This window comes from Pseudonaja textilis, chromosome 1 (genome assembly GCF_049901715.1).
Source record: "Pseudonaja textilis isolate UNSWEBS1 chromosome 1, rPseTex1.2, whole genome shotgun sequence".
NCBI classification, from domain to species: Eukaryota; Metazoa; Chordata; class Lepidosauria; order Squamata; family Elapidae; genus Pseudonaja; species Pseudonaja textilis.
Genome location: NC_141990.1, coordinates 54,888,010 through 54,900,297, shown reverse-complemented (window position 1 = coordinate 54,900,297; position 12,288 = coordinate 54,888,010). Strand labels below are relative to the sequence as shown.

At 36.1% G+C, this 12,288-nt stretch overlaps 1 protein-coding gene across 8 annotated transcripts in view; it reads left to right on the top strand.

Moving 5' to 3' along the window:
• The window catches only part of CLIP4 (CAP-Gly domain containing linker protein family member 4), a 37,689-nt gene that overhangs the window by 18,365 nt on the left and 7,036 nt on the right, over positions 1-12,288 (top strand). For 6 of the 8 annotated variants that reach the window (XM_087934769.1, XM_026695627.2, XM_087934754.1 and 3 more), the window contains exons 8-13: positions 2,401-2,536; positions 3,963-4,100; positions 6,316-6,396; positions 8,846-8,989; positions 9,569-9,700; positions 11,368-11,491. In XM_087934769.1, the coding sequence (XP_087790895.1) occupies positions 2,401-2,536; positions 3,963-4,100; positions 6,316-6,396; positions 8,846-8,989; positions 9,569-9,700; positions 11,368-11,491 (755 nt within the window). The remainder of the gene's footprint in view (positions 1-2,400; positions 2,537-3,962; positions 4,101-6,315; positions 6,397-8,845; positions 8,990-9,568; positions 9,701-11,367; positions 11,492-12,288) is intronic. The other 2 variants (XM_026695628.2, XM_087934772.1) reach the window with 2 other exon arrangements.

Genomic DNA, 12,288 nt, shown 5'->3' with positions numbered 1-12,288 from the left:
CCGAACGGGTTTGTAATGGGTACGCAATATAAAGTAAGAAGAAATTGTGTTCCACTGAGGATACTTGCGCCTCTAGTTCATAGTTAGATATTATGGCAAATACATTTTTTTCTCCTCAAAGTGTCTAAACAGATATTAGCTTGTTCTGAACCAGATTCCAGAAGACTGAATCATTTGGAAAGACTTTAATGGACATCATTGAGAGGACTTAGTAGTGGTGGAGAAGAAATTGCTTCATCATCATTGCCATTAAATGGATCAATATTAATTTTCTGCCATCTGTGTTTTAGTTGTCTTCTTTTATAGTCTTCAGCTGGAATATGTAATAAGCCTAAATGGGGTGCTGCATAATGGTAGAGGATATCCAGAAGTGATCATGTGAACTACCCAAGTCATGTTAAGCAAAGGGTTAACTAAGGTTTTAAAAAGAGCATCTATCACTATTCTACCCTTTTGTAGAATCCATCATAAACCATTATTTTTCAGTTTGGACAATTCTAATTAGTACTTCAGTTCTTCAGAGAGGAAGTTATTGCAAGTATAAATTAGAAATGTTCTCACCATGACAAAGAACAGATTTAAATTCCCCTGGTTCAGACCATTGTTCTGTTCAATAGATCTAAGCATCTATTACCTGGGTTAAACAATGATAAGTTGGGCAGAACCGTGTTCATTATGGCTATCGCAAAATCTTGAGGAACTGCAATCATGGCTGTCCTGGATAATGAATTCCTCTAGAACTGTTATTCTGGAAGGCCTTGGGACCAAGTCCAAAACCAAAACCATCTCTGTCAGTTGGGGAGAGTGCTGAGTAGAAAGGAGATGGTTCTGTGACACAAATCCTGTACTATTCTTAGTGCACAATATTCAGTCAAATATTCTAGATTGGCTCTGCATAGGCAGCAAGTCTAAAACAAGAAGAATATTTCTTTATCCTTTAATTGCTCCCTCTTCTCATCTCTGATCTGTTTTGGAGCTGCAATAAGGACTAAGACTTTCCCACATATGTGCACGGCAGCTCTCTGATCCAAGTTAAAATGGTACAAACCAAATGGAACCTCATAAGCAAATAACCAATGAGATAAATCTTATTCACTGATCCACCATTTAAGAATTGTACCTGCACTGCAGGCCAGGGGATGAGGCAGTATGGTTACCATACTTGTCTGAATGGGAAGAACCAGCATCTCTGTAAAAAAAATCAGGTGTTCGGTTCCTTTCTTTGTTTGTTAATTCCAAGAGCTACACTTCCCTGGACCCATAATAGCTCTTAGTTGGGGTCCTCCTCCCTTCTATGGCATTAGGTGAAGACTATCTCAGATTCATAAAACTAGGCAGCAGAGGAGAAAATAAAAGTGGCATTTAACCTCAAAGAGGCTTTCTGCACATTGCACTGTCAGTTCTGCAGAAGTCAATCGACCACCTGCTTTGGGCCTGGAAAAGATACTTCACTTGCTGTTTCAGAGCCCTTCAACAGCCTAGTAATTACTGCACAGCCTTCAGGAGGATGAAACTGTATTCACTTGGGCTTTAAAATGAAAGTTGCTCTTGGAATAGCTGCTGGTTGAAGGAAATGGAGCACGGAGAGATTCCCACTTGAAGGCTTTTCTTAAGAAAGTTAGGAGCACTTGCAGACAGGCCAAAGGAAAATAAATGGCGCTTTCATTTTAAATTTTGGAATTGAGAGAAGAGTAGCACAGAAACAACTCTTTTGCCTTGTTACACTTCTTTTTCTCTTTACCGCATTTTGACACAAGCTTTAAACATAATGGATGTAGGTAAGCTTTAAAATCAAGAGGATAATGCAAGCAGGGGGTGGAAGGAATAGAAATAAAGCCAGAAGGAACATCTTGGTGAGCATGCCTTGGAATAACAGTGAAAAAAGCAGAAAAGGAAATTAAAGAACAGAGGGACAAGAAGGAAGAAAATATGGAAGCGCACTTGTCCTTTTCTAAATCCCAAATTAGAAAAGTAAAACAAGAGAATATGAGAAGAGGCTCTTGTTCTTAGAGCTGTAATAGAATAAAACAATATAGATGTATAAAATGTGAGGCATAAAATATAAAAGACAAAAAAATAAAAGAATCCCATAATATTTTCTAGTCTCTGCTTAAGAACTGCCAAAAATAATAAAATAAAATAAAATACCCTACCATCCCTCCGGTGATGGTTTTATTGTCATACCACACTTCCTTTCAAGAAGTTTCTCCTGTTCAAAAGGAAATCTATCAGCATGATGTGTGGAAGAGCTCATATATAAGCCTTCAGTTCCTGTGTTGGAGTGAAGAACTATTGAGAATAACACATTCTATGTTTCAATTTTTTAATATAATATTCTGTTATCACTTTCAGCTGTTGTCACTTCAACTTTCAACTTAGTTGAAATATTTTTTTTTCCAGATTGGCATATTACGATTTTGTGGCATGACAGAATTTGCAAGTGGGCAGTGGGCTGGTATAGAATTGGATGAACCTGATGGCAAAAATAATGGTACTGTTGGAAAAGTACAGTACTTCAAGTGTGCTCCAAAACATGGTATTGTTTTTAATTTTTAAACTTCTTCATATTTCTCTCATATTAAGCCATTTTTTAAAATTTCTCTAATACTATTTGAGTCTATCATTGAAAATTATCCAACTAAGCACTTAAATAGTTATTGATATTTTCTTACTTTGCATGCCAGTGTTGTAATTCAGACTGATATTTCTTATTCCTCTTTCCAATACTGTTATGTACTTTGATTACCTGTGATATACCTGAATTTATGTAGGTTAGCTAAAATTGATATTTAATAAATTATTGTATTTGCCTACATTCTGCCTTGGGAAGTGGCAAGCAGCTCTAGAACTGGTGTGGCTCAGGGGCTTCTTGGGGCTCTGTGGGTCTGTGGATGCAAGAATCCCCTGAGCTGCACCAATTCACCGGTTGCACCGGTTGCACCGGTTGTAACCGCTTCCAGCAATCACCAGCAACTGGCGCAACAGTCCGCTAGCAAATATTTGTTTGCCCAGAAACCTTCTGTCCCAGTTCCCCACACCAACCTTTCACTTTTTGCTCCCAGCTGCAGCTAGAGTATAAGCGCCTTGCTTCCTTTGCTGTCTCTTTTCAGACCTGCAATCACCATGCCACCCCAGCTGCTCCAGCTTCTCCCGCAAATGCTTCCTAAATATCCCCCCACCCCAACCCAGTCCTGCAGTGCAGTGCAAATTAGAATGCCAGTCAATGGGGAAGGCTGCAAGTGGTTTCCTCCAATGGGAAGGCACCAGGCTTTGGTTTAGGATTGGCTCACACTTCCTACATGTGGCTCCCAGCCTCACAACAGCTGAATGCAAAATATGAAAGGTTGGTTTGGGAAACTGGGAGAGAAGGTAGCTGGTTGAATGAATGCTTGCTGGAGCTTCCTAGGTGTTTCATCTTGGCACCATACTGTTGGGCCGGGATGGGGAAGCTGCAGCCCAGAACTACCACATGGCAAGCAGCCCCAGAGCTGTGTATTTCTGGAGCTGCTTGCCATCCCACTAGGCAGGGTACGGGGCAGCCAGAAGAGCAGAGATGTGGTGGGGTGGATATAGGCAAGTGAGGAGAGTTGGAGGCAGTCTCTTATCTTATTGAGGCACGTGACTGGAAGGAACCAAGTCCAGAATGGCTTGGCTTGAGGTAGGTCCTCTGCTAAGAACCACTGGAGTTTGTTTAACAACGGTAACGAGGAGTGTTGGGATTTCCTTGCTAAGTGATGGAGTCATATGTTATCTTGCTTTACTACCATATTGTTTAGAGATGGAAATTCCAATCTAAGTTGCGGTCATAAATCAAAGACTGACAATGTTTTATTTGATTGGCTCTTGCCTTATATTGCTTTCAAGTTTTCTTTACACATGAAACCTTATAATTTCTTTAAATGTACTGTGCAAACCTCTTTTTAAAAAAAGGATTGTACCTTATCATGTATCTTTTCTTCTAGGTATCTTTGCACCACTCTCTAAAATAAGTAAAATTTCTGGACACAAAAAAGGTACAAAAACTGCTTCTTCACGACCTTTGCCTATAATCAGATCCAAGAAAATTGATGTAACCCACATAACCTCTAAAGTGAATTCTGGTAAGCATGTGGACATTTTATTTTGAAGTAAAAGAACGCTTCAGGAAGTATAACAATTTACAGACTAAAATCAAAATTCATGGTTTGTAAGTAGCCTTTGTTTTTCAGAGACTTAAGCAATAAAAGGTATTATAATGTTAGGTTGGCAAAGATTAATTAGGAACAAATTCAACATGCATTGAAATTCAGGACTAATGTGTGTTTTCTCCCATTGTAATTATTTTGCTTTCTTGGCATATTTAACAGACATTACCTATCTGTAACTGTCTTAGGATTTAGATTAGAGTCTTTCCCAACCCTAAAGCTCAAAACTTTTCATGCAAAATATGTGCTCAATACACTGGACAAGTTCTCTGATCTTTTCTTTGTATTCTGGATTCTTTTTCCTGAATTTCTTTTAGGAATTTTCATTTTCTTTTAAAAATTTAAAGCATGTTTTTAATATTCAATTATGTACATTTTTAGAGGTGAAATATTTTTAGAGCAATGAAATATTGCTAAGCATTGTTATTTTGTTTGCATGGAAGGTTGTATACTTTAGACAATATTCTTTTGGCAAATAATTGATTATATTGTACAATGCTTTTACATTCCTGTTTAAAAATAGGCTTGGGTATTTTAAATGTGTTTTGTGCTAGCTTATACAAATGACAGCTTACAACTGATATAATGTAAAAGAGCTTTGCTTAAAAGCTCCATAGTTTATTTAAAAGCAGACCCATCTGTTTATGTACTACTAAAACACTTGTTCCCATAACTTTTAACTGGGCAATATAGTCATATCACAACAGTTTTTGGACCAAGGTACCTCAAACCAGTAACTCACAGAAATCTAGGACATGACTCTCATACAATTGAAATTTGGTGAATTTTATAAAACGTAATATAATAAAAGTATCTTTAAAAATCTCATGTGATCAACTCCTGATATTTGACTGAGCTATACAGATCAACATGAGCTATTTTCAAGGCAGATATTTTTCTGAATATCTATTTGAAGTTTTAAGAACTTTTCAAGTGTATTAGAAGCTCTGCCATTTGTGAAGGCATTGAGGAATCTGGTAAGGCAGTATCTCTGAAATGTTTACCCAAGGGTCATGGATTGTCTAGTTCAGCGGTCACCAACTGGTAGGCCGCAGCCTACTGGTGGTTGGTGAGAAAATTTTGGTGATCTGCAGAGAAATGTCACCCCCAGAACACCCCCCCAAGCAATTAATCCAGGCTGCACAGGAACACAAGGCTGCGCCACCCACGTGACCCACTGGAACTCTCCCCGCCCACTCACTCTTTACCTGACAAACTTGCCTGCTAAATTGCTACTTTTCCTTTTTCTGACCATCAGCTGTTCTGCTGTGCCAGGAGATTTAAATTAGCTAGAAAGCAGGAAATCGTTGGATTTCCTGCTTTCTAGCTAATCCTTAGATGAGCCAAATCTTCCTTAGGACTAAAGCAGTGCATACTGAGCTAGCCGATGGCAGAAACACAGATCTCTATGTGAATCTGTGATTCTGTGAGCAACTCAATCTGCCTGCCTGCTTTGGAGTAAAAGTTGCTCTTTTTGAAATAAAAAAATTCAAAATTTACATATATGGTGTGTGAGTTAATTTGCTCAAATTTTATGGGTTTGCTTGCAAGCAAATTTTATGTGACAGACTGAGCTAGCTGATGGCAGAAAGATAGATCTCTGAACGAATCTGTGATTATGTGAGCAACTCAATCTGCCTGCCGGCTTTGTCTGCTTTGGGGTAAAAGTTGCTCTTTTTTAAGAGCAATATTTATATAAATATTTATAATACTTACATACAAGCCATGCCCAGCCAGTTACATGACCACTAAGCCACAATCACAAATTATGCCACACCCACAGAACTGGTTAGTGATCCCCTGTATATAAAATTATGATTTTGGTGGTCCCTGAGGTCCAAAAGGTTGGCAAACCCTGGTCCAGTCGCTACTGTATCTCTGAGATCTCTTCAACTGAAAATTGAAGAAGGCATGTTGATAAAATATTGATTTTTATTGGCTTGTGAAATGCAAGAAAGGCCTTCATGCACTTATAGATGAGTTTACTTACTTCCAATATTCCATTATACATTAGAGGAAAATAGAGGATTTGTATAAATATCTGTTTACATGTTTAATTGTTATATATACAAAGATGTTTGGATGTGTTATTTAGACTATGGTGGCTTCATAGGTTTGGTTTGACTTACAGGTTTATCAAGAAAAGATGGTACTTCCAATTCCACATTTGTAGGCAGTGAAGAAGTAAAGAAAACTGTGTCAGGTAAACAAGGTAATGTGTCTTCCGGATATTTTTGGCTGTCATATTTGGTCTGGATGAGGGAAATCTATAATGATACTGTATTACTAATTTTAGATAAAGTTCTCCATACCGTGAAAATCTTGTTTGCTTATGCCAGGATATATAATTCTTTTTCAGTGACACTTATTTATATATAGGAGTGCTTGGCTTGAAACCTAATGAGGTAAAACAGAGAATAATAATTCATCGTTATTTCAGTCATAAACTGCTTTTGCATCAAATAGATTCCAATGCATGTGGAGGAAGAGTGTTCAGAGGTCAGTAACGTGTTGGATCTTAGTTGGTCCACTGGAGGGTTATCTTGTCCCAACCAGCTGCTGAGCTTTATGCTTCTGTGCCTATTTCTGTTTAGCTGTAGAGAGAAGAGCCAAAGCAAAGCTAATTTATTTTTAGCTTATTAGGTGAAGGAAGTATTGACTTTGTAGAAGACCAAATTTCATTTTTCCCATTGTTAAGCTCCTAGCAAAGATGTGCTGGAAAAGTGGCCAATGGGTTTAGAGAGTCCTCCACTCTGGGTAGTTCCTTAATCCTTGTTAAGCTATACTTTCTAAATTACGTAGGTGCTATTAATCCAAACTCCCCCAGAAGCTGGGAAGAGCACGCATAGTTTCATTGGTTGAACTACATGGTTGCTGCTCTATTTGCCCACAGGGAGAGGAAAGATGGGAGGTGATGATGGAAGTGGAGCTGGATGTGGGCTGTCTGCACATGGGCAGAGATGAATGTAATGTTTCAAGGAAGAACAGGTTGCCTACTGCTTAGTCCTGAGTCTACCTTCTGATACTTTGGCTGAGAGGCTGCAAGTCATGTCTAGGAGCCTTTGCCCATTCTTCTCATTCTGTGATTCAAATACTGGGCTAAGACTGCACTGGCCTCTTACCAGAGAGCTTGCTGCAGATTACAGCTGCTTCACTCACCCGCAGCAGCAATTGCTATCTTCATGCGAGGGCAGTAACTTTACTGACCTTATTCCCAAGGCAGTGCAAAAGAGAAGCAATGGTTTTCAAAATGGAATACTTTAGTTTTGCCTCAGAAAAGTGTAGGAGGAAAGGAGATCAATGAAGCTGTGAATAAGATTATTATTTGACAGTATAAATAATATTCCTAAGTGCACAGATAATTATAAGTAGTCACAGTGTTCATAAATAAGTGTATGCTATGGATCTCAAGGCAATCCATAAAACTTATGCAGTGAAATGCAACAAAATAGATACATTGATAAAATATAAATAAATCTGAATAAATTCACTATGTTAAAGCAAACAGGGGAATAAATTAAACCCTACAGAGAAATGAACTGAATATTTTAAAAAGGAGGAAACGTGAGTTTTACATAGTTAACATATACACTTTTGCCATCACTGATGGAGTGCTAAACTTTATAGCTCTGTCAGATTTCTTCCTCATTGGGAGACAAAAAGGGTTACACTTTCAGGCTCTCCATATTTCATTATTTTAATGTTTCTGAAATTATCCTTATAATATACCTTTTTAACACCAAGACAGCAGCACTTATTAAGGCCTAATGGAATGGAATGGGATGCGACTGGTAAAATACTTGGTGATTTGAGCTCTCTGTTGTTGGAAATGCTCCATCCCTTTTATTGCACTTTTATTTCATCATGTTCTACATTGTTCATGAAATAGGGCATTTTCTTGTAAAGATTGTGAACCTTGCTGAAGATCTCAGGATGTTTGGCAAAATACTAGTTCAAAGTTCTAATTTCATATAGATTGCGATTTAAAAGTAAATACTGCAAGGGTACAAGCTACAAGGAGCTGCAGCTACTTGAAAGCTCTTTGTGATGTTTTCCATATTTGATACTTGTACATTTTAAAGCCCATATTCTGTTTGTAACTAAAAGAAAAACTTGCATTATCTCCAGGTCTATGGATGAATTACCTCAGGCCTAATCATAAAAATCCTTAGTGTCAGGTGAAAAACGCCAGAAGGGGAAGTTATAAAAAGAAGAGACAGATACACATAAATCTTGATAAGGAGCTTGTACATCAACATTTCACAAATTGAAATGAAAGTGATTTACCTTCCAATCTTACTTTATAGACAGAATTTTAATATTAATACGGTGCATAACAGCATGCTGTAGGCACTAGTCCATGCACTTCATAATTCATCTACAAAATGTCATTCCCCCTGTTTCTCATCAAAGATTTAATAGACTAGCTATCAAAAGCAAAGAACCGAGATTTTTTATTACTTAAGGCTGTATTATTTTTACATTTATGCTCTAGGCTTAACAAGTATTACATAGTAGTAACATAGACTTGAAAAACTAAGTGGTGTCCATCATGATCAGTTAATTTTATGCTCACAAGGAATGAAAAATGTGACAAATTGACATTTCTTTCATGTGTTTATGTGTTTTCTAACTGAATAACTTTGCTTTATTATTTTTAGCAAATTACCTTGGTTCCAGTAGCTCTTCATCATCAACTATATCATTAGACAGCAAGCTGAATTGTCCCAAGAAATGTAATTCTGCAAGTAAGAAGAAGAAGGAAAACTTGAAAGACCACCCAAATTCATCCAAATCTATGGCTGGTATAATTTCTGCTTAATTATTTGTTGTAATAAACCATTATAATGATAGAGATATGGCAAGTTTTCATATCTAAAGCAGCTGTTAAAATCTGTAATGCTTGAGATCTTCCAAGTGATTTTTTTTTGTTCCTGGAAGTGTGAATGAAGTGGCAAGAGAATATTTGGTAAGTGCAGTTGACCTCACACTACTAGCCCAGCTATGGACCTTATGCAAATTCTGTGTAAACTTCATTTATCTAGTTTATACTTAATAGGAAAAAAAGCAATTTCCCCAAATTTTCTTATGTTCTCCCAGTATCAGAGAATGCTCCAATTGTGGTCTCTGAAATTGTTTAGATTTCACATATTTGAAAGTCTCTTGTATAGTACCAATCTTAATTTCTTATATTTGTAGGTAATTGTCTTTTCTAAATTTAAAAATCATACAGATATAATACATTAGATCTTATACTGTAATTCTGTTTAATTCTGAACATAATTGACTGTGATGAGCCTATATGTGAATAATGAGTTCATAGGTATTTTCTTATTTTATGTAATTTGTATATCTCTTGCATTTTGTGAACCCAATGAACACAGAAGGAGATAATATTTTTCTATCTGGAAAGAAAAAAATATTTGATGAAGGAGAAATTCAGATTGGAGAAAAAGTACTGGTGGGACAAAGAACTGGAATAGTTAGATTTTATGGGACAACCAAGTTTGCGCCAGGTAACTTTACTGTTTATCACATGTTTGCCTTTCATTTGCCATTAAAGTATGTAATGTGATTTCCATAAGAAACAATATACAATATCAATTAAATATTTACAGTTAATAAAATAATAGATTTACAGTAAAAAACCAGTAGCAATTACACTAAACATCAATTGTAAAATTTAGTTTATTAATCAGCTAATTGTGGTATAAAGTAAGCTACTACCTAAATAAATTATTAATGGGTAACTTCTGAAGAAAATATTCTGCTACAAATACATTAGAGTAGAATCAACTTTTGTTTTCTTATTGGAAATAATGAAGGAATTTTTCTGAGCATTTAAATTGTGTCCAGAAATATATCAGGATGAGACACGTAGAGATACATGGGACAGAACCTAACTGAATAAAATGGTTTAATGTTCTAATTTTTAAATCTTTCAAAAATAGTTTTTCATGCACATTGTACACTGAAGTAACTTAATTTGTATATTTCTGGAATATACAATATTCAGCAAGATTGTCTTGCTGAAAAGTCCTGAACCTCTTGAAAAAAAAGTAACATCCTATTGGCCAAACTATATATACTAATAAGGTACTTTGTATGCAGTATTTTAGTGATAGGCATCTTGTCTAGTAAGTTAAAAAATCATTTTAATTTTGTGTTGAGTGTAAATTACTGGTTTTATAGGTAGCAGAACATTTAGCTCCCTGCTTATTTTATTTTGAAAAATCCCATGTAATGTTAAGTTAAAATGCTATCAGTCATCATGGTTGATAAATGGTTTTGTCATCTGGAATTCTGACTCTTAGCTTGGTTAGCTATTTATTGTTATCTTTTTTATGTTGTTTTGGATAGTTCTTCTTGGGATTTTAATTAGGCCTTGGAGATTTTCACTTGTTTTATATTCTACATAAACTGCTATTTGGTTACAAACAAGGAAGAGATGAATGAATAAACAAATTGACTTCTATCTTTTTAATAGATGAAAGAGCATATTGAAAGTGTAGATAGGGTAAAGAGTCTGTTCGTTATCAGAGTCTATTCTCTATCTACTTTACCAGAGTAGATAACAGAACACCTAGAGACATTATGCTTTCACCTGATTGGTTGCATGTTGGAAAAATTAATAGAAAAAAAATGACTCTTCTGAGTTTTACAAAAAGGCTGAAGAAGTCAAGTTGCTAGTCAACAACAATAATTGAGCATGTCTTCTCTTTTTTCAAAAGATTGTATTTTACTTTAGCTGAGAGAATTTAAAGTACAGTTTCCTAAAACTTACTTAAATGCATACTTACTGATAAACTTACAGATGCCACTATTGCCTCTGAAGCACTGATTGTTCCTCTAAATTGAAGACTCTGATTTTAAAGCTTTATTGTTCTTCCCTAGGTTGAATTACAATGTTTAGCAATTGATATTATACTCTCCTCTCCTTATTCCATCAGCTTTTTTGTATATGTAATGGAGTCAAATGCTTAAAATACAAGCTGAAACAAATTTTGAGGGAACACTATTGTCTTGATAGTTTACTGAAGCTGATTTATTTATTTGAAACAGCTTTTCCCCTCCCTTAGTTCTGCAGATTCAAGATGTGAGGCACATTTCTTTTCAAATGAAACTCTTTTTATCAGTTGAAAAATAATACCCTGCTTGAAAAAAATTGTATTTTTTGTTGCAGGGCTTTGGTATGGCATAGAACTGGATAAACCTCGTGGCAAGAATGATGGCTCAGTTGCAGGCATACAGTACTTCAGATGCCCCCCCAGATATGGTGTTTTTGCACCACCATCTAGAGTACAAAAGTAAGTGTCAAAAACTGTGGTTGCAGCATCAACTATTTTTATTGTATTACTTTCATTCAACCTTTTCTGGTTGGAAAGAAGCCTAGGTCAGTGTCACTCTTGCCAAGCTGTAGGTCCTTGGTGCTTTCTGAGCTTGGTGTTGCAGAGGTTTCATTACCAAACTAGGTAATATCAGTGCAATATTCTCTTCTATCAAATTTTGATTACCCCTGTTCTGATACAAGCTTGGCCAAAGAAACTAATAAATCTTCAAGATTAATATGAGATAATCAATAGAGTTGAGTTGTATTTTCAGTTTTTAAAATAAAAGTAGTTGCACCTGATGTTAGTTTATGAAATCTCATAATTGAAAGAAAGATTTCTGAAATCTTCCTTTAACTTCTAGTGCCATATAAAGCAGACTGAAATGATTGATGGGGATGCTTGAAGGGCCAGGTTGGAAACAGGTCTATCTATGTGGGCATTCAGAGCTGACAACACTTTGATGGCACTTTGGTTACTATTAACTACATTATGATGTAGCCTAGCAGACAGTACTCAGTGTTGTGAATGTGAAAGACTTTGAGGTGGCATGGAGAGTAGAAAAGAAAATATCATGGTGGGAAAATAAGGGGAAATAGTGGTAAATGAGGCTAAAACACGGTTAGGTTGAGGAGTATCTTGGTGAACATACAGTGGAAAATTGAAATTAACACTGACACAGATGGAATAAAAGAATGACATGGATTCAGCAGAAACAGTAGATTCTTTACAGAGAAAAAAAGAGAATAAAGATGCACCAATTAAAAAAGTTTGTG